The sequence below is a fragment of the Zootoca vivipara genome, chromosome 3 (genome assembly GCF_965207765.1).
Source record: "Zootoca vivipara chromosome 3, rZooViv2.hap1.1, whole genome shotgun sequence".
NCBI classification, from domain to species: domain Eukaryota; kingdom Metazoa; phylum Chordata; class Lepidosauria; order Squamata; family Lacertidae; genus Zootoca; species Zootoca vivipara.
Window position 1 is genome coordinate 114,109,841 of NC_142586.1, and position 23,022 is coordinate 114,132,862.

The following is a 23,022-nucleotide window of genomic DNA, read 5'->3' on the forward strand; positions in this document are numbered from 1 at the left end:
CACCGACGAGGCGGTCACGAAGCATGTTCTCCAACTCTGAGAAGTTGCATAACCGGGCGGCTTGGCGGAGGGAGGTCACAAACCCAGTTATGGTTTCCCCCGGGGCTTGCCGCTTTGCGTAGAAGGCATTTCGGCAAGCTACCACCGAGGGCTGTGGTGAGAAGTGCTCCTTCAGCCGTTCCATTATTGTTTTGTAAGAGACGGTAGCGACATCTCTAGGTGCAAGGAGAGCCCGGGCGATTTCAAACGTCTCCTCTCCACAGACGCTGAAGAATGTCGCCCTCTTCATGGCATCGTTGGTGACTTCTTTTGCTTGCAGGAGGAAGTTGAAACGGGCGGCGTACCCTTCCCAGTCTCCTGATGCTGGTTTGAATGGCGAGAAGCTGCTGTCGGTTGCCATTCTGGGTTCCTTGGGTCCTGGAGCTGAAGCCTGGATGCACGGTGCGATGCAGCGGTGCAGCAGGTGGCGGTGCTGCGGTGCAGTGCGTGGTGGCGGTCAGCTCAGCAGGATCCCACCTTCGTCGCCAGTGAAATATACTCGGAGTCGAGAGTGAATTTCATGCTCTTTATTCAGCTCATAGTCATCAAGGAGAAGAAGAGAAGACGAATGGCTCTTTTCCCAAAACCATCTGCTTATATACATTATTTACACAATGGGCCTTGCGTGATTGGCTACTTCAGGGCTACACCTGTGGGCCAATTATATTGTGGATTGACTTCTGCCTGCAGCCTGATTGGCTGCTCCTACAGGCCAATCAGGTAGCAGATTCACTTCTGCCAGCCGCCTGATTGGCTGCTCCAGCAGGCCAATCAGGTTGCGGATTCACTTCCACCTGGAGTTGGATTGGGTAGCTCCCGCTGATTCTGAATCCTATTGTTCTAGGATTCAGCTCAGTACATAACAATAGTTAAGCTCATTTCCACATAAATTTAGGCAATCCTCTTTTAAAACCAGCCAAGTTGGTGATCACATGCACATCATTTGAATGACAATGCCCATCATTTTTTTAGGGGGGTCAGCCCATCAAATATTTTATGGGGAGACGGCAAAGGGACCTCAGACACTATGAGTTGGTTCCTATGCTCCTGGGGGAGCAAGTTCCATAGTTCAGATATGCACTGCATGATTCTTCAACATCAACTTTGTTGTACTGGTCATGTTTTGCGGATGCCTGATTATCATCTTCCAAAGCAACTACTCTCTTCTGAACTTAAAAATGGAAAGCGTAATGCTGGTGGTCAACAAAAGAGGGTCAAAGACTCTCTCAAGGCAAATATTTAAAAATGGAGTATAAACACCGGCAACTGGGGAACACTGGCCTGCGAGCGCTCCAATGGGAGAACAGCCTTTACCAAATGTGTCATGGGTTTTGAAGATGCTTGAACTCAGGACGCAAGGGAGAAATGTGCTAAGAGGAAGGCATGCTTGACAAACCCTCGCCATGATCAACTCCCGCTCAGAAACCTATGTCCCCACTGTGGAAGGGCGTGTGGATCCAGAATTGGCCTCCACAGTCACTTACAGACTCACTGTTAAGACTGTTACAGGTAGGTAGCCGTGTTGGTCTGAGTCGAAGCAAAATAAAAAAATTCCTTCAGTAGCACCTTAAAGACCAACTAAGTTTATATTTTGGTATGAGTATTTATATTTTGGTATGAGCTTTCGTGTGCATGCACACTTCTTCAGATACACGTGTATCTGAAGAAGTGTGCATGCACACGAAAGCTCATACCAAAATATAAACTTAGTTGGTCTTTAAGGTGCTACTGAAGGAATTTTTTTATTTTGTTAAGACTGTGTTTATGGAAGACAATCCTACTTGGCTACGAGTGATCGTGAAAGAAAGTAAGAGAAAGAAAGAAAGAAAGAAAGAAAGAAAGAAAGAAAGAGAGAAAGAGAGAAAGAAATAGGAGGAGGAGGAGGAGGAGGAGGAGGAGGAGGAGGAGGAGGAGGAGGAGAAGAAGAAGAAGAAGAAGAAGAAGAAGAAGAAGAAGAAGAAGAAGAAGAAGAGGAGGAGGAGGAGGAGGAGGAGGAGGAGGAGGAGGAGGAGGAGGAGGAGGAGGAGCTTTCTTCTATCCTGACACCTCCAACATTTAGTGCTGTTGAAGAGGGATACAAACTTTTCTCTATCCCCTTTCTACACTCCATAATTTTATAAACTTTCCCCCTATTGCCTCTTACTTGCCATTTCTCTAAATTAAAAAGTCCCCAATGCTGAAGCTTTCCCTCTTAGGGGAGTCCCTCCACCCCCTTGATCATTTGGACCATCTTTTCCTGAACCTTTTCCAACTTGAGAAAAAAACACCAGACCCCTGGTTCCAGCTGCGGGACTATTGTCGTTGATGCACTAGCTCTAATTGTCCACCCAGCGTGTGCCTAAATGCAGCCCATGTTCAGCCTTCTACACCCTGACGCACAAGCTCACGGCAAGGGGCTGCCTCTTCCTTCAAAGCCACAGCCCACAAAAGCTGCGATGAGCTCAATGAGCTCGGGATGTGAAACAGAGCAAGATCAACTGTGGTTCCCACACTCCCCCACATGCACAGCCCTTTCTCTCTGCACAAGGACCCAGACGCTGGTTCACCCAGCACAGGCCACGGGGCAGGACAAAACAAATGCATTTGCTATTAGTTCCTCTCCAACAAGACTCTGCCAGGTGGAACCAGCCACGGAGAGGAGGCTCAGTCCTTCGAACCAACACAAGCTGTTGGTTCGAATCCCTGGTGGGATCTCAAGCTGCAGGGGAAAGTGGGGGATATGCTTTTATTGGAATGGCCAAAGCTTAATAATAATAATAATAATAATAATAATAATAATAATAATAATACAGTGGTACCTCAGGTTAAGAACTTAATTAGTTCCGGAGGTCCGTTCTAAACCTGAAACGGTTCTTAACCTGAGGTACCACTTTAGCTAAAGGGCCTCCTGCTGCCGTCACCATGCAATTTCTGTTCTCATTCTGAAGCAAAGTTCTTAACCCGAGGTACTATTTATGGGTTAGCGGAGTCTGTAACCTGAAGCGTCTGTAACCTGAGGTAAAGGGACCCCTGACCATTAGGTCCAGTCGTGACCGACTCTGGGGTTGTGGTGCTCATGTCGCGTTATTGGCCAAGGGAGCCGGCGTACAGCTTCCAGGTCCTGTGGCCAGCATGACTAAGCCGTTTCTGGCGAACCAGAGCAGCAAACAGAAGCGCCGTTTATCTTCCCACTGGAGCGGTACCTATTTATCTGCTTGCACTTTTACGTGCTTTCAAAGTGCTAGGTTGGCAGGAGTAACCTGATGATAATAATAATAATAATAATAATAATAATAATAATTTATTATTTATACCCCACCCTTCTGGCTGGGTTTCCCCGGCCACTCTGTGTGGCTTCCAGCAAAATATTACAATACAATAATTCATCAAATATTAAAAGCTTCCCTAAACAGGGCTGCCTTCAGATGTCTTCTAAAAGTCAGATAGTTGTTTATTTCTTTAACATCTGGTGGGAGGGCATTCCACAAGGCGAGCGCCACCACTGAGAAGGCCCTTTGCCCGGTTCCCTGTAAGCTCACATCTCGCAGTGAGGGAACTGCCAAAAGGCCCTCAGCACTGGACCTCAGTGTCCGGGCAGAATGATGGGGGTGGAGACGCTCCTTCAGGTACTACATACTGTGTCAAGGCCGTTTAGGGCTTTAAAGGTCAGCACCAACACTTTGAATTGTGCTCAGAAACATACTGGGAGGCAATGTAGGCCTTTCAAGACTGGTGTTATATGATCTCAGCAGCCACTCCCAGTCACCAGTCTAGCTGCCACATTCTGGATTAGTTGTAGTTTCTGGGTCACCTTCAAAGGTAGCCCCACATAAAGCTCATTGCAGTAGTCCAGACGGGAGATAACCAGAGCATGCACCACTCTGGCAAGACAGTCCATGGGCAGGGAGGGTCTCAGGTAAGGGTAAAGCATGTGCTTTGCAGAAGGCCCCAGATTCCTACATTGCAGCAAGGTTGGGCTAGATGACCCTTGGGGTGTCCTACAACTCTACAATTCTCTGTTTCTGTAATCCCTGGCATCTCCAGGTAAGATAGGGAGAGACCTTTGTCTGAAATTACTGGAGAGCCGCTGTCATCAGTGTGGACAATACTGAGCTAGATGGAGCAACTGTCTGGCTCAGTTTAAGGTAGATTCTTATGTTGCAATGCAAAGTATCCTGATTCAGTTCCATCTTATTGATTCCAACCCCCAGCCCTGTGTAGGTTTCGACTGCACTGGCATCTCTTGCTGGGGGAGAGGAAAAAGCGACGTTGTGTCACACAAGCTTTCGGCGACGTCACAGGCACTGCCCAGTACGTCCCCATGGCATTTATAACAACCAGAAACCCCACAGCACTCCCCAAGCTGCAATGGCCTTGCAGAGGCAGGAACCCCACTTAACCAGTGCCAAAATATTTGCAACCTGACCGGGTGCAACTTAGCTAAGTTAAGAGTTGCTTGGGATCACAGCACACAGGAAGGCCAGAGCAAGATGTGAATCCATGTTTCTTTAAGTCAGTGGTTCCTAATGTGGGTGCAACCACCCCCTGCGAGGCAGTGGGATTACGCAGGGGGGCACTAAGAGGTGGGGACGACAACAGGGGAGCACTGGAGATGTAAGTGATTATTAGGAAGGAGGAGCCTGCAGACACATGGCATCATGGATTTGACTAGCAGAGGTGAGATCCTGCTTTGCCCTCATGTGCCCTTCCCTTATGCCTGATTATACAGTGGTACCTCGCAAGACGAATGCCCTGCAAGACTAATTTTTCACAAGACAAATGTGTCTTGCGATCTGATGTTGACTTGCAAGATGAATTCGTTTTGTGAAAAATTCGTCTTGCAAATCGCGGTTTCCCATACCGGTAGGAATGCATTGAAATTTAATTAATGTGTTCCTATGGGCAAAAAAAGAAATTTCAATGCATTCTTATTGGAAACGATGATTCGCAAGACAAATTTTTCGCAAAATGAATTGATTCACGGAACGAATTAAATTTGTCTTGCGAGGCACCACTGTAGATCCAGCCTTGCCAGTTTAAGTTATTGTTTAATCGGAAAGAACGAGCTTGGGACAGGCAACGGAGTCCGATCTAAGGGGCGGTTGAGTCTCCTCTTCTCAAATCCTCTCCTTTAGGACTGGCCCAGAATAAAATCCATTTCAACTCCTGGTCTCGCAGGGGGCCTTGAGAACGGGGAGAGGACCAAAGGCGGCCGTGGAGGAACAGAAATGCCCAACGGTCCAGCAAAGTCTGTTTCGGTAGTGAGCCCACACACCCCTCTTGCCAGAGTCCCACAAAGTTTTGTTGTTGCTGCTTTTTACAGAAGTCTCCAGCAACTTCGTTGCTGCTCAGGAAGAAGTGGGCTCAGCTTCGTACTGTTTTTCCGTGGCTGTGTAAAAATCCTCGAGGGTGGACTGGAGGTACTCGAATGTGGGTCTCTCTTCGGGATTGTTCTTCCAGCATTTCAACATGACTGCATAGAGTTCAGCCGGGCAGTTTTCCGGACGGGGCATCCGGTAACCCTTCAGTAGATGTTGGATGACTTCAGGATTGGTCATAGCTGTATAAAGGAGAGAAAGAATTGTTACTGAAAAATGTTGTCTCATCCCTTACTTGCCCCGTAACCAATCACTGTGTCTGGTGGGAGAGGGCCTCCCGTCTTAGCATGAGGACCATACTGTATGGTATAGGAGCAGGGCCTTACTCGTGGTGGCACCTACTCACTCCCATTTTGGTGCCTAATGAAGACATTCCTTTTCCAACAAGCATTTAAAGTGGGGATTTTTTAAAATCCCAGGTCAAACCTGTACTTTACATTTAAAGCACTATTATATTACTCAAACAGTCATATTTTCCTCTTACATTTAAAGCACTATTATATCATTCAAACAGTTACGTTTCCCCCCATAGCATCCTGGGAACTGCAGTTTGTTGTGTTGTTAGGAAACCGCCCTATTTTCCTCACACAGCTACAGTTCCCAGAGTTCCCTGGGAAGAGAGATTGACTGTTTAACCACTCTGGGGATAACAAATTTTGTATGCCCTTTTTGCTAATACAGCCATTTTTTTTGGTACATCTTTCCTTTAATATACGTATGCATATTTGGTACACATTATTTGGTTGGAGAACTGCAGCCCACAAAATTCAGGGGAGTGGAAATCTCGAAGAATAGCTGCTGTTCAGTTTCAAAAATTGTTTGGGTGTGTGCAAATTAGATAGATCCACATTGAAATGCAAAGGGAATCAAATTTCTCCATCACCCTTGTCCACGCAGCAAGCCAAAACATTCAAGACACACAAAGAGGCTTTCCTAGGGGCAGCTTTCAGGCCATAGAACTCCTTCCCCCTGGGAATTCATCTGTGAAACAGGAGCATAAGACCATTGGTCCGTCTAGTAGTAGTAGTAGTAGTAGTAGTAGTAGTAATAACATTTATTATTTACACCCCGCCCATCTGGCTGGGTTCCCCCAGCCAGTCTAGTCAGCTCCCAACAGAATATTAAAAACATGATAACACATCAAACATTTAAAACTTCCCTAAACAGAGCTGCCTTCGGATGTCTTCTATAAGTCAGATAGTTGTTTATTTCCTTGACATCTGATGGGAGGGCGTTCTACAGGGCGGGCACCACCACTGAGAAGGCCCTCTGCCTAGTTCCCTGTAACCTCACTTCTCGCAGGGAGGGAACTGCCAGAAGGCCCTCAGAGCTGAATGATGGGGGTGGAGAGGCTCCTTCGGGTATACTAGCTCAGCATTGTCCACACTGACTGGAAGCATCTCTCCAGAATGTCCTACAGGTGGCTCTCATAGCTGAGGCTTAAACATGGGACCTTCTGCATGCAAAACAGATGTTCTGCCACTGAGCTATGGCTTTGCCCTGTCTGATTCAAATGTTCCGATACGGCATGCAACAGGTATGGTCCTTCCTGGATGATATCCTTTTAGAATCACTGTAGAGGACTGAATGCTCCCCGAATTTTCCTGCACACGAAATGCTACCACAGCAGAGAGGAAGGAAAGCTAAAGCTCTTCAGAGACTGACTGCCTAAACTGATTTGAGAGTTCGTGTTTTAAAAGCAGTGTGATCCATTTGATAAATCAGTGGGGTGGGGAGAAACAATCTACCCTAGGCAGTTTAGAATGAAGGCTTGCTTTCGACAGCATAACGTATTTTGAACTGATGTAAGATAGGAAAATTGAATTAGATGGATACATTAAAACATGCAGGAATGGCAGATAAGTTAAATGAACCTTGGAAGGGGAGGGAGGGAACTCAATGAATGTATGGTATAATAAAAGATGTTTAATTTGAAATGTAAAGTTTGAAAATTTAATAAAAATTATTAATAAAGAAATTAATAACATCAGAGGAGCGAATCAATAATGGATAATCAATAATGGATAAATGATCCTTGGCTCGGAGTAACAAATGATATGCTCTAATGCAAACTACCGTACCGGGGTAGGGGCACCTTCCATAGGTGATGATTTCAGTTAGGAGAACCCCAAAAGACCAGACGTCGGATTTGATCGTGAAAACTCCATAGTTAATTGCTTCTGGTGCTGTCCATTTGATAGGGAATTTGGCACCTGTCGAGAAAGGGCAAACTCATGTATTTTCATTGTTCTTATTAATTTCAAATTATAAATATGACAAAGAAAAGAAAGAGTAAAGACGAGATGGAAAGGGAGGGGGGAAACCCACCATCTTAGTTTAAACATATACTATAAACCAGTGTGCCGTGGTACCCTAGGGGGGCTTGAATGATGGTCAGGGGTGCTGCGGTCAACACTGACCTCTGTCCCTCTTTCCTTCCCTCCCTTCCTCTGATTCCTTTTCACGTCTCTGCCTCCCAAAGGCTTGCACAGCTGTTTGTTGCAGCAGCCCTGGCTGCAAGCTCCCCAGGCGAAGGGTGCCTCTGGGGCTGGCCAGGGGGGAGTAGAGGAGAGATGGGGAGGCTGAGGGAACACTCCACAAAGGAGGGTGTTTGAAAAAGGGTGAGGGGCCACTGGCTCTGCAGGCAAGGGGTGACATAACTGGACTTCTGATACTCAGAGAGCATTTCCCCCAAGGGGAACCACAGAAAAAATATAGTTGGTCAAGGGAGCTGTGGACTCAAAAAGGTTGAAAACCTCTGATATAAACGGATGTATATTATCTAAATGTCCAAATAGGGATCCACACAAACTTGACATCGATAAGAACTGTGCTGAAACGTAGCTGGTATTAAAGGTGACTCCTGTGCAAATTGGAGGAACCCCAAGAGAAAAACTGAATGTAAAAATGTGAGAAGAGTCTGCTGGAACCTGTTATCCCTGTTTGCCCTTTATTTAAATTAAATAGTCCCAGATGTGACAGCCTTTCCTTGTAGGGGAGTCCTTGATAATTTTGGTGGCCCTTTTCTGAACCTTTTCCAACTCCACAATATCCTTTCTGATGTGCGGCGACCAGAACTATACACAGTATTCCAACTGTGGTCACACCATAGATTTGGATAACGTTCTGACATTATGGCTTCAAGTTGCAAGAACGGAGATTCCGACTCAGGAATAATGGACTCCTTTGGGAGATTGTGGGCTCTCCTTCCTTGGGTGGAGATGACAGTGACCAGAGATTTGGGGGTGACAGGTATAAAAAATGGTGAAACACTTTGAGCGGATGGTGCCGGCCCATTCTTGATTTTCTCACTTTCAACTCAGGAAAGGATTTGGCCTGACTTGTATTCTCTGGTAAAAAAAAAAGTCTCAGGAAGCCTTTCCCCCCAGTTAGTTGGAGGGGGCCAATCTCTAGGGGAAAACTGGATTCATTCCTGGATTTCATCAATTCATACTACAAATAGGGGTGGGGGAATTTTACATTGAAATGCTCCCCCATCGAACAATAAAGACAACACTTTCCTGCACGTGGAAATGCTAGCACATAAGGAATAGCACAATTTCCTTATGCTAGTTTTTTCTATGACCCTGATATCTCTTTTCTGGTCACTCACTGCCAGTTCAGACTCCATTAGCACAAATGTGAAATAATAATAATAATAATAATAATAATAATAATAATAATAATAATATATTCTTTATACCCCGCCCATCTGGCTGGGTTTCCCCAGCCACTCTGGGCGGCTTACAACAGAAAAATGAAAGAAAATAATCTATTAAACCTTAAAAGCCTCCCTAAACAGGGCTGCCTTCAGATGTCTTCTAAAAATCTGGTAGCTGTTTTTTTTTTTTGACATCTGATGGGAGGGCGTTCCACAGGGCGGGCGCCACCACCGAGAAGGCCCTCTGCCTGTTTCCCTGCAACTTGGCTTCTCGCAACGAGGGAACCGCCAGAAGGCCCTCGGTATAGGATGTTTTGTCCCAGCATGGAACTAGATAATACTCTATTATGAACTTAAAAATGGAAAGTGTAATGCTGGTGGTCAACAAAAGAGGTTTAAAGACTGTCTCAAGGCAAATCTAAAAAAAGAAAGGAGTATAAGCACTGACAACTGGGAAACACTGGCCTGCGAGTGCTCCAGTTGGAGAACAGCCTTTACCAAAGGTGTCATGGGCTTTGAAGAAACTCGATCTCAGGGCGCAAGGGAGAAACGTGCTAAGAGGAAGGCACGCTTGGCAAATCCACACTGTGATCAACTCCCGCCTGGAAACCAATGTCCCCACTGTGGAAGGATGTGTGGATCCAGAATTGGCCTCCACAGTCACTTACGGACCCATTGTTAAAACCGTGTTTATGGAAGACAATCTTACTCGGCTACGAGTAATCGCCAAAGAAAGAAAGAAAGAAAGGAAGAAAGGAAGAAAGAATAAAGAAAGAGAAAGAAAGATAGATAATATCCACCCCATCACCACCAAGACTAGCAGGGTGTGATGAGCTAGGCAACATAGTTAAAGACAAGAGAGCAGATCTACGAAAGTCCTGAGTGAACAAGCACTTATTTTGGAAAATGCTAACATTTTCCCCCAACCTGGCTGATGCACATAGAAGACAACCTATCAGTACGCTTCCTTTACAGCAAAGCCCTAAGCATTGTACTGACCTTCTCGCGCGAGATACTCATTCTCTATGATCCTAGCCAGGCCAAAGTCTGCAACTTTGCAACAGAGGGTCTCCGAGACCAGGATGTTGGCTGCCCTGAGGTCCCTGTGGATGGAATTCATTCTCTCAATGTATGCCATCCCTTCTGCGACCTATAAGGAAGAAGGAAAAATAATGGAATACAACTGCATGGAGAAACCACAGAGAAGGATTCCTCTGTGGTTGATAGGGTAGGGATGAGTGAACCTGGCTAGTTTGGTTTCTCTCAGTTTCTCACTTTTCCAATCCTAAATTCATTCTATCAGATTTCCACATCGACATGCCGTTTATTTATTTATTCTTTTAAAAGCCCTCATGAAAATTTATTAGCAGTGTATTGTGAGATGGCTTTGAGATGCTTCATAGGAAACAATTCATAATAACAGTGGTAATAATAATAACTAAAAAAACAACCATAACATGCAATTTTTGCAAGCATTTTTTTATTTTTTTAAAAAATCCGTTTTTGATGTTATTTCCACTAATGTGGTCACACTTTACCCTAATATATGGATTTTGGTGCACATTATTTGGCTTGAGAGCTGCACTGAAAAATTCAAAGAAGTGTGAATTTAAAGGACGCTTGTGTTTTGGTTCGCGAATGAGGTAAAATCATCCTTAAACTGAATCATATTTCTTATCTTATCTGGAAATACCAGGGTTTTAATCCCCACCAATACCGGCCAGGGACCCTTACCAGAAGCCTGTATTATCAACTATCAGGGGGACAAAAGAAACAGGACCACCCACCCACCCCAACCCACATACAAACACCAACCCATGCAATTACACATTGGTGTAGATTTTAGTATTAAGTCACAATAGGAGGAAATTTCTGTAAAGCACAATACAGGTATAATGACTCGATGCATGCATGCTATCACATGAAACAAAATCCACAAGTTGGATATGCAACTTAATGCTGTAAAATGCAGCGCTTGCTGTTCAGGATTACAGGCACTCAAATTGATTCCCCTTCCCACTGAGTTTTCTGTTCATCCCACCCTCCAAAAACCAGTCAACATTCCCAACCACTTTTCCAGCAATGGGCATAGAACACAGCCACCGATAGCGTTCTCCTCCTTGAACTGGCCTCCTCCTCTTTTAAAGCCAACTAAACTTGGTGGCTACCACGACCTCTTGGGGAAGAGAATTCTGTACTTTAGCTATGTGGTTTGTGAAAAAGTACTCTGTTTTGTTTGGCCTGCATTTTTCAACATTGTGCTTCGCTGGAGGCCCCTGCTGAGTTCTAGTATTCTTATTCTCCGTCTAACATAAGAATCTGGAGTCAGCCCTTATTAGCTCCAGTATCAGAGACAGTTATCAGAGGCAGGTAACCGTGTTGGTCTGCCATAGTCGAAACAAACAAACAAACAAACAAACAAAATTCCTTCCAGTAGCACCTTAGAGACCAACTAAGTTTGTCATTGGTATGAGCTTTCGAAAGTTGGTCTCTTAAGGTGCTACTGGAAGAATTTTTTTTTAAATTTAGTATCAAAGACAGTATGGCTCTATATCCCAGTTGCTGGGGGTTGTAAGTAGAAGGGTGCTACTGGTCTCAGGTTCTGCTTATGGGCTTCCCAGAGGCAACTGGTTGGCCACTTTGGGAAAGAAGGTCCTGGACTTAGGGATGTAAGAAGGAATCATTGCCGCCCCCCCTCAGGATTTTTCTCATGCAGTGCCATTTCCATTCCTCTGCAGTTTCAGCTTCCTCCATATGATTAATTACATGAATTACACTTCTATTATTATTTTGCCCCATTCCTTTCAACGCAATGCAAATTGAGGGGAAATGATTGTGTATGGTTTGCGGAATGAAAGCAACAACAACTATGAATACTGATCACATTCTCCAGATTTATTTCCATTTCAGACAGGGGGTGATTATGTGAACACTGGCAAATTTTGCTCCCATTTCTGCTTTCGTATGAATTCTCCAAAATCCCAAGCTGGGTTATGATGTTGTTATTGTTGATAATTTTTGTTGTTGTTGTTGTTGTTGTTGTTGTTGTTGTTGTTGTTGTTATGCCGCCTATCTGACTGGGTTGCCCAGTTTGGGGGTTGCCCCAGACAACCCCCAAACTGGTCTGATCCAGTTTGGTTCCTCTTACATCCTTAATGCACGACACAAGATATGCATAGGTTTAATAATAATAATAATAATAATAATAATAATAATAATAATAATTTATACCCCGCCCATCTGGGCGGCTCCCAACTGAATATTAAAAACATGATACAGCATTAAACATTAAAAACTTCCCTAAACAGGGCTGCTTTCAACAGAGCAACACATAAGAGAGAAATCCCTCCAACTGCAGCCTTTAACCGGTGCAGAACAAATTGTATATATAGAGGGTGGTCGAAAGACGGCAAGACCCTCTTTGGTTTAGTTCTGCCTCAAAGGGCGCAACAATTTTCCAGAGCACAGATATTTTGTGGTAGGTTTTCTGTTTTCTGGTTGCTTTTTGCCACCTTGCAACTTTCATGTGGTTTAGAACAGGATATGAAGATATATTTCCACAAATATTCGACATGCTCAAGCTTTCAGCTCAAATGCCGCTAGCCTCAGTGGAAAATGGGTGTCGCTTCCTGTCCTGATGTTAATGAGATAGATGGCTTGTTTCCTCTCAGCTCGTACAAGCAGAGGGGAGGGAAGGAGGGAGAGAGGGGCTGACCACAGGATGAAGTATACACCGATAACTTTCTATTTTCAGATTCCGCCTACGCGTTCTGCGTCTGAGTGGTCAGCCTGGTGTGTTTTTGCTGCTCATGCAAACAACACAGTTCTGACAATACTTGTCACCGGACGTTTTTGCCAGATACGCTGCATTGCACCTTACTGTCTATTCAAGGACTGAAGGACTCACCCCAAACCTTGCCATTCACCAAAAATGCAGAGCATACTCCAAAACTCCTCCCACCCAATGAAATCCCAATGATGATGTCACAGAAGGTGCGTTGTGACTACTCTAGAGTAACGATTCTCCACACCGTTGCCTTTTCATGCTTTTATTATGTGCAGGCTATTTACAGTGCTAGAGCTGTACAGGATACATGTTTTCAGTCTCACACAGAACCCTGGAATGGGGATTCCCGTGTTTTCTTCCAACATAAGAGACGGGGGCATTCCAAATCTCCTCCCCCGTTTCCGCCGGCGTAATTCCGGAACCGGAGGGAGGCAGGCTCTCCTTTCCATGTTTTCCTTCTCCCCCTCTTCCCTCTCTCTCTCTTCCTGTCTACCTTGCAGCAGAGGCTCTGCCATCCTACCGGAGCCCTGTCCCCTTCTTCCTCCTCCCTCGCTGGACTCTTCCCCCTCCCCGCTGACGCTGGTGCTGGAGGAGGAACTACTACTCCTCAGGATGGAAGGGGGGGTCTCTGTACCTTTTGTCCCTTACATCTGACATTGAGTTTCTGTGCGGTTCTGACCTCTGAGTTTGCAAGACCTAAAATTCAGAAGACCTCTTGCTATATACTTTGCCCAACACATTCTCTTCTCAGAAGTGGAGACTTCAAAGAAAGCAACGTTCAGGATGGCCAGAGAACCACATATGTAGCTCTCAAGTTCGGGGAAGTATCTTTTTCAGTTACAAGGTTTAAGACGAATCAATCCACTCACCTGGGCTGAGGAGTCTATAAGTTTGGGGAGAGTCAACTTCCTTCCTTCCTCTGATTTCAAGAAATCCAGCAAGCACCCTGGAAAGGAGGAGAAATCAAGATTACTCACTTCCCTAGGACCTTTCAATGTGCAATGGTATTGGATAAAGTCTCCCATGTTTTTAATACCAAATCCTTTTCTAAGAGAGTAATAGAGGAGAATATTCCCAATGTAAGGTAACTTATATGCAGAATTCATCATGCGAAAGGCTGGACTAGATGAATCCCAAGCAGGAATTAAGATTGCCGGAAGAAATATCAACAACCTCAGATATGCAGATGACACAACCTTGATGGCAGAAAGTGAGGAGGAATTAAAGAACCTTTTAATGAGGGTGAAAGAGGAGAGCGCAAAATATGGTCTGAAGCTCAACATCAAAAAAACCAAGATCATGGCCACTGGTCCCATCACCTCCTGGCAAATAGAAGGGGAAGAAATTGAGGCAGTGAGAGATTTTACTTTCTTGGGCTCCTTGATCACTGCAGATGGTGACAGCAGTCACGAAATTAAAAGACGCCTGCTTCTTGGGAGAAAAGCAATGACAAACCTAGACAGCATCTTAAAAAGCAGAGACATCACCTTGCCGACAAAGGTCCGTATAGTTAAAGCTATGGTTTTCCCAGTAGTGATGTATGGAAGTGAGAGCTGGACCATAAAGAAGGCTGATCGCCGAAGAATTGATGCTTTTGAATTATGGTGCTGGAGGAGACTCTTGAGAGTCCCATGGACTGCAAGAAGATCAAACCTATCCATTCTTAAGGAAATCAGCCCTGAGTGCTCCCTGGAAGGACAGATCGTGAAGCTGAGGCTCCAATACTTTGGCCACCTCATGAGAAGAGAAGAATCCTTGGAAAAGACCCTGATGTTGGGAAAGATTGAGGGCACTAGGAGAAGGGGACGACAGAGGACAAGATGGTTGGACAGTGTTCTCGAAGCTACGAACATGAGTTTGACCAAACTACGGGAGGCAGTGCAAGACAGGAGTGCCTGGCGTGCTATGGTCCATGGGGTCACGAAGAGTCGGACACGACTAAACGACTAAACAACAACAACAACAAAGGTAAAAGTAAAGGGACTCCTGACCATTAGGTCCAGTCGTGACCGACTCTGGGGTTGCGGCGCTCATCTCGCATTATTGGCTGAGGGAGCTGGCGTACAGCTTCTGGGTCATGTTGCCAGCATGACTAAGCCTCTTCTGGTGAACCAGAGCAGCACAAGGAAACACCATTTACTTTCCTGCTGGAGTGGTACCTATTTATCTACTTGCACTTTGACGTGCTTTCGAACTGCTCGGTTGGCAGGAGCTGGGACTGAGCAACGGGAGCTCACCCCATCGCAGGGATTCGAACCGCCGACCTTCTGATCGGCAAGCCCTAGGCTCTGTGGTTTAACCCACAGCGCCACCCGCGTCCCGATTCCTAATGTACGTTAGGGTAATAAAGCAAGCAACAAATTCTAGCTTGAGGACCTTAACAGATTTTTTTCTATTTATTATTACGGTTGTTGATAGTAGCAGTAGTATACCTTCCTATACCTGTAGATCTCAGGGCGGTTTACAACATAGAATTACAATATAAAAAACACAAAATATAAAATAGAGATGAATGAAATAGATTATTTATCCTACTGAAATACCCACAAAGGACATCTGAAAGATATTTGGTCTACTTATTGGCTAACCTGAATAAAATCATAAGAGAAAGAGTCTTCTCTATTCTGCTGCAAAGACCTTTAAATTAATTGCATCTTGGTTTGTCCCTGTCCTTAGATCAGAGTTTTCCAAACTGTGTGTCGCAACACGTTAGTGTGTCAGCTGCAATGTGTAGGTGTGTCATGTAAACGCTCCCTGTGCTCCTCCTGGGGCTGGAAAGGGGTTAGTTTAAACTGTGGTTTGCTAGTACAGTGGTACCTTGGAAGTCGAACGGAATTGGTTCCGGAAATCCGTTCGACTTCCAAAATGTTCGGAAACCAAAGCACAGCTTCAAATTGGCTACAGGAAGCTCCTGCAGCCAATCGGAAGCCCCGGAAGCCCTGTTGGACATTCGGGTTCCAAATAACATTTGCAAAACTTCCGGTTTTATGTCTTTCAAGAGCAAAACGTCCGAGTACCAAGGCGTTCGCCAACCAAGGTATGACTGTACAACTGAATTACAGTGTCATGAAATGATGATCCGTCTAAAAAGTGTGTGACCAACATGAATAGTTTGGAAAGCTCTGCTTTAGATTTTTAATTTAACAATACATTTTTAATTTGGCATTTTGTTTGAAATGGGTATGATTTGGGTGTTTTAATTTTCCTATATTGGCAAGGAGGTATTGACTAAACAAAGGAGACCCAGATTCTGCATCCCAGTGCGGATCAATACAATTGGCTGAGATCCCGAGGGAGCCTCAAGAAGAGTCAGTTACCGTTGGCCATGTATTCTGTGACGATGTAAATCGGCTGCTGGGTGACCACGGCATGCAGACGAACCAGCTTGCTATGCTGAAGCCTCTTCATCAAGTTGGCTTCGGCCAAGAAGGCATCTGGAGCCATGCTGCCTTCTTTCAGGGTCTTCACTGCCACCTTCACATTATTCTTGTAATAACCTACAGAAGAAAACACGGGGCGAATGAAGGACAGAAGGCCCTGCCACCTTTTGGAAGCTCAGATCCTTCCAGCTTTGCTCCAAAACCCATATCCGTTTTTACACCTTTCCCAGATACAACAATGCCAGGCAACACTAATAATAATAATGATAAGAAGAACAACAACAATAATAACAATAGCAATAATAAATGTATTATTTATACCTCACCCATCTAGCTGGGTTTCCCCAGCCACTCTGGGCAGCTCGCAACAGAATAAAAAAGCACGACAAAATATCAAACATTAAAAACTTCCCTAAACAGGGCTGCCTTTTGATGTCTTCTAAAAGTTGTGTAGTTCTTTATCTCCTTGACATCTGCTGGGAGAATAGGTGTTACCACCGAGAAGGCCCTCTGCCTGGTTCCCTCTAACCTCACTTCTCACAATGAGGGAACCGCCAGAAGGCCCTGGGATCTGGACCTCAGTGTCCGGGCTGAACGATGGGGGTGGAGACGCTCCTTCAGGTATACTGGGCCAAGGCTCTTTCGGGCTTTCAACGTCAGTACCAACCATACCTGCCAAGTCCTGGACGGAAAGATCCGGGATCGGCAGCGCGCGACACCGGAACTTGTGTGAACGCAACTTCCGGTGGCGCTTTGCCCTTCTATGGGCACCAGAAAATGGCGGCGCTGGCGCCGGAAGTCGCTTCCGCGCATGACCGAAAACATGTAAAAGCGACTTCCGTCGCCGTCGCCGCCATTTTCTGATGCCCATAGAAGGGCAAAGCGCCACCGGAAGTCGCTTTTACGCGTTTCCGGTCGTGCGCGGAAGCGACTTCCGGCGCCGGCGCCGCCATTTTCTGGTGCCCATAGAAGGGCAAAGCGGCACCAGAAAATGGCCGCCGGCAGAAGCCGATTTAAGGGAGAATATCGGGATTCAAAACTAAACGGGAGACCGCCGGGAAACGGTAGGAAAAAAGGGGTTTTCCCGGCGGAAACGGGATACTTGGCAGCTATGGTACCAACACTTTGAATTGTGCTCAGAAACGTACTGGGAGTCAATGTAAGTCTTTCAAGACCGGTGTTATGTGAGTCTCGGCTTACCCATCCAAACCTCTCCAAACTGGCCTGCTCCCAGCTTCTTGACAAGCTTCAGCGTTTCCCGAGGGATCTCCCATTCATCGGTGGTCCATGGCCTTTGTGGAACCAGAGAGATGCATGGCTGCCGTAGCTGCTGACACAAGCCATCTTCGTTAGCTGTGCAGGGGCACCGGAAGCAGAAGGAAAAGGTCGGAGATCAGGTTAGGGCAGAACATGGTCGTCCTCCTCCTCCATGTCATCATATTTTATTATGGTCAAAGACCAGCTCGAAAAGCACAACTGGGACAGCTTTCACAAGAATAAAATATACACAGTGTACAACAACAGCTTAAAGATTAAAATCTAAGATAAGTGCACAGACACATGAAGACCTAAAAATTTGGGCTACCATACAAATTGGCCCTGGCACCCTGGAGGCCGACTGTTTTCCTAGCAAACTAATTTGTTTTGGGGGGTGGTCTGCGCCTGCAAATGTGCACGCAGAATTTGGTGACCATCCAGGTCGTCTTGTGGTCTTTGCCTAAGAGGAAAAAATTGTGTTTACAGTCATACCTCGGTTTAAGTACGCCTCAGTTTGAGTATTTTCGGGTTGAGTACTCCGCGGACCCGTCTGGAACGGATTAATGCACTTTCCATTACTTTCAATGGGAAAGTTACAGGTAGGTAGCCGTGTTGGTCTGAGTCGAAGCAAAATAAAAAAAAATCCTTCAGTAGCACCTTAAAGACCAACTAAGTTTTTATTTTGGTATGAGCTTTTGTGTGCATGCACACTTCAGGTATCTGAAGAAGTGTGCATATACACGAAAGCTCATACCAAAATAAAAACTTAGTTGGTCTTTAAGGTACTACTGAAGGAATTTTTTAAATTTTGTTTCAATGGGAAAGTTCACTTCAGATTAAGTACACTTCAGGTTAAGTATGGACTTTCGGAACCTATTACACTAATATTTCGGGTTAAGTATGCTTCAGGTTGAGTAATCCGCGAACCCGTCTGGAACAGATTAATCCACTTTCCATTACTTTCAATGGGAAAATTCGCTTCAGGTTAAGTACGCTTCAGGTTAAGTACAGACTTCCGGAACCAATTGTGTTTGTAAACCGAGGTACCACTGTAGTCTTATCCGGAAGGTCAGCAAGCCTCCTCCTACATAGTTTATTTCAGTTTTATTCTTTTTTACAACAAGTATTGAGTACAAAACTCCCCACTTTCTTCCCTGTCCTTCCATCCCCAGATATTACAGTGCTGTGTCCAGTTTTCCTGGCTTAGAACACCTGCTATTTTCGGTTGGGATTAATGGGATCCAGCTAAATTTAGGTAGCGCAGGGAAAGATGGTTTGCTGCTCCAGGACAACAAACTTGCTTCCTCAAAACACTGGACTTTTTTTTGGATAAGGAACTTTAATGGAGAAAAATGCGTCAGTGGACAGTGTGCAATGATTCTTGAGTTGATGCAACATCACCTAAACTCCCCAGGAAAACAAATCAGGAAGGATGCTCAATAGAGAGTTTTGTCTGGAAATGGCCTCAGTTCAAAATGCTTGTCCACAGTTCAAATTTGATAGAAAGCGAGAAAAAGAAAAAGTAGAGAGAGGAAGAAAGAGAAAAGTGAAAGATGAGGGAAGGAGGGAGGGAAGGAGGGAGAGAACATACGGGAGGAAATGAAAAGGCAAATAGGGAATGTGATGTAGTCTTATTACTCTGCATGTAACTCATAGTATGCCAAATTGTTTAAAATTTGTCCTCTTTTTTGTGGTCAAACCTTCAGTTCTCAATGTCCCTGCAGCACTTTGCAGATTTTTTTTTTTTTAAAAAAATCCTTATTAAAATTCATCAGCAGTCTAGTTCAGGTTTCTCCCAATAAAGACATTTTTGTATGCAGGTTTGACCAATGCACACATTTCCGCATGCTTGTGTGCTGTTTTCATGAATATATTCATTTTTTAAAGGCACACTTGGTTGGAGAACTGCATTGCAAAATTTGCATATGTACGAATTTCAAAGGATGGGTATTGTCAGGGGATTGTTGCGGCTACTCTCGAGTAAAGACGCTCCAGTCTGCACTGTCTTTCAGAGCTTTATTGTGCATTTTATTTACAGTGCAGAGATATCAGAAAACGTGGCTGCCTGGTCCGATTCAGAATCCGGCAATGGCTGCTTCTGGCTCTTTGGCCAGCATAAAATCCTGGGCACCCCAAAGCGCCTCCCCCTAGCCCTGCGTGTGGGTGCGCGCCTCAATTCGGGCGCCGGAAGGGGCTGCGTTCCTTCTCCCGTCCTTTGGCTGGAGCGTTGCAGAGACTCCGGCACCTCGCTGCGCTGTCCTTCCCCTTCTGGCCAGCTGGGTCGGTGCCTAGGCTCTGACACGTCTGAGAGCCCCCTCTCCACCCCACTCCATTCCTCATTCCCTCCTCCTGACCCGCTGCTAGCGCTGTCACTGGGCGAAGTGCTGGTCAGGATGACTGGGGGAGGGTCCCTGTAAGGAGTCCCCCTGACATCCATGTTTCGGCTCTCACATTGATTCCAAAACTGTGAATTAGGTACACTTGACATTATCAAATTCCTCTCCCATCCCAACTTAAGGGTAACTTACAAGAATAATGTTTGACAAGGTCCTGTAGCGTAGGGAAAGTGGTCCTTGGGCAGATGTAATATCCCCCATGGTCCAGAGCGCGGATTTTATAATGTTTGATGACATCCCCTTGAGATGTGTAGTCCCTGATGGAAAGGGAAAAGGCACCTGGAAAAGGAGATACAAAAAAATAGGTATTATGTGTTTCTGCAGGAATGTGTTTCCAAACATTGCTATCGGCAAGAAACATCGTTTCGCAATGCATTTTCGTGGTGGTCCTGGATTCGAACTCGCATCAGCCCCAGCCAATGTGGGGACAATAAGAGCTGTAGTCCAGGAACTGCTTGTTTCCTACTGCTCTAGTGGGCAGGATCCAAACCAATGGATTCAAATTGATTAAGAAAGGAAATTCCAACTAAATATTAGGAAGAACTCCCCCCCCATCCTTTTTATAATTTAATTTTTTAATTAAAGCAATAATTATAAATAAATAAATAAGAATAAACACATGCACCCCACCACTGAGACCATTCCATTGTAATGATCCAACCTTCCAAAATTGGTTTGACCCCTTTTCCGTTTTAACAGTACAAACTCTACAAGCCATAACTCCTCAAAAATCATTTCTCCTGCATACTCCCTGTCTTACCTTAATGGCACATGTTAATTTATCATTAACAGCTATATCAACACCTCTTTATACCATTCTTCTATTTTATATTCTGCTTGCCCCTTCTGCTTCCTGGCAATAATAATTTGTGCAGCTGTCAATAAATTTATGAGCAAGTCCTTGTTAGCCTGTGAACAGGAAGAACTTTCTGATGGTAAGAAATGCTAAGTTATGGAACAGACTCCTTCAGAAGGTGGTGGACTCTCCTTCAGTGGAGGTTTCGAAGCAGAGTTTGGAGGGCCACCTGTCAGGGATCCTTCATCTTTGATCCCTGCATTGTAGAGGGTTGGACTGCATGACCCTTTAGGTCCCCTGCCAACTCTACAATTCGATGATTCCATGAATCCCTGGAGGGTCACGCGAGCCCCATGCTTGCCACCAGGCAGTTAACCATATGAAATGTGTTGCACATGGTTTCATGTTAACAAGTCACGTGTTGAGATTCCTGCAGGGGTTTGGACTAGGTGACCCTTGGGGTACCTTCCAACTCTGCAATTACAAAACCATCTAGCACCGGAAGCCATGGGAAAAGGCATGAGAGTTCTGCTAACTCTGACTCTAATCTCTGGTTCTGTTCAAATGTGCAACTGTTCAGGGCCGGATTTAGGTCTGATGAGGCCCTAAGCTACTGAAGGTAACGGGGCCCTTTGTATGTCCAGCTGTCCTTTGTCAGCAACAAATTGTCACTGTTTTTTGTGTTGAATATATGCCATATGGTAATTTGTGGACCTAATAGGTATCTAAAGCCATTGGCACATGACAAAATACGCATTTTATTGAAGTAATTGATACAGAAATGAGCAAACCAGTGATATTTTAGGGAGCAGGCGAGCAGGCGGGACCCATGACTTACATCATAGGAGCCTACACAACACAAACACTGTTGCTGTATGTCGGTTTTATTTGTTTTTTATCTTATATTTCGGAAATGTACATCCAGTTCTTTCCCCTTTAATTTTTTGGGGGGCCCCATAAGCTTTAGTTTGTGGTGCTGTGGGTTAAACCACTGAGCCTAGGGCTTGCTGATCAGAAGGTTGGCGGTTCGAATCCCCGTTGCTCGGTCCCAGCTCCTGCCAACCTAGCAGTTCAAAAGCATGTCAAAGTGCAAGTTGATAAATAGGAACCGCTACAGCGGGAAGGTAAACGGTGTTTCCGTGTGCTGCTCTGGTTCGCCAGAAGCGGCTTTGTCATGCTGGCCACATGACCTGGAAGCTGTACGCTGGCTCCCTCGGCCAGTAAAGCAAGATGAGCGCTGCAACCCCAGAGTCGGTCACGACTGGACCTAATGGTCAGGGGTCCCTTTACCTTTACCTTTAAATCTGGCACTGCAGCTCAATTTGACACTCTCAATTTGTCACTATGGGCAAAGGCTGGGCTGCTAGAATTTGGGGTCGCCTCCAACTCAAAAAGGATGTTGTGGAGCTAGAAAAAGTTTCAGTAAAGGGCAAGCAGAACGCTCAAGGGAATGAGGAAAAGTCAATAACATTTGGAAATTTTTAGTTGGGGGGGGAGTGAGTAAAATGGCACATGCAAGAGATGTAGAAACAGAACAGCGGGAGAACTTTTCCGTGGTCATTCTGCAAAATACATTCCCAGATTCTTACCTGGATTAGTTTCGCTTTCCCTGATCAGAAATGACCCCATCACATTGCCAGGTGCCAGCAAGAGGCGCTCGGTTTCTTTTCTGCTCAGGCCTTTAAAAAACCACCTGAGAAAGGGAGATTTATTATCATTATTAAACAACAGCAAGAGCAGAAATCACCACTAAGAACTGACGGTCCAGGGAAACGCTTAGACTGCGACGGATGCTTCCATTCCAGCTGTTACTTTGGAACAAACATCACTTGCTCACTCTTTTTTCAAGGCACACCATTGCCAAAATGTTTTATTTGTGTGTATTCTTATGTCATATCCTTCACGGGGGGGGAAGGGGTCTAGTCCCTGCCTCTCAGCCTAACCTACCTCACAGGGTTGTTGTGAGGAGTAAATGAGGAGGGCGAGAGCCATGCATCTTGAGAAAAAGGTGGGCTATAAATGCAATTAAAAAATAAGAAATGGTATGGCGCTGTGGTCTAAACCAGTGAGCCTAGGGCTAGTCGATCGGAAGGTCAGCAGTTCGAATCCCGCTATGGGGTGAGCTTCCGTTGCTCGGTCCCTGCTCCTGCCAACCTAGCAGTTCGGAAGCACATCAAAGTGCAAGTAGATAAATAGGTACCGCTCCGGTGGGCGGCTTTGTCATGCTGGCCACATGACCCGGAAAAACTGTCTGCGGACTAACATCAGCTCCCTCGGCCAGTAAAGCGAGATGAGTGCCACAACCCCAGAGTCATTCGTGACTGGACTTAACTGTCAGGGGTCCTTTAG

At 45.4% G+C, this 23,022-nt stretch overlaps 1 protein-coding gene across 1 annotated transcript in view; it reads right to left on the minus strand.

The window, feature by feature from the left end:
- Positions 1-3,327: 3,327 nt before the first annotated feature.
- The window catches only part of BLK (BLK proto-oncogene, Src family tyrosine kinase), a 37,053-nt gene continuing 17,358 nt past the window's right edge, over positions 3,328-23,022 (minus strand). The window contains exons 6-13 of the mRNA XM_035110529.3: positions 22,263-22,366; positions 20,010-20,156; positions 17,425-17,577; positions 16,162-16,341; positions 13,714-13,790; positions 10,057-10,207; positions 7,478-7,609; positions 3,328-5,578 (exon numbers count right to left, since the gene is read on the minus strand). Of these exons, the coding sequence (XP_034966420.1) occupies positions 5,367-5,578; positions 7,478-7,609; positions 10,057-10,207; positions 13,714-13,790; positions 16,162-16,341; positions 17,425-17,577; positions 20,010-20,156; positions 22,263-22,366 (1,156 nt within the window). The 3' untranslated portion in view covers positions 3,328-5,366. The remainder of the gene's footprint in view (positions 5,579-7,477; positions 7,610-10,056; positions 10,208-13,713; positions 13,791-16,161; positions 16,342-17,424; positions 17,578-20,009; positions 20,157-22,262; positions 22,367-23,022) is intronic.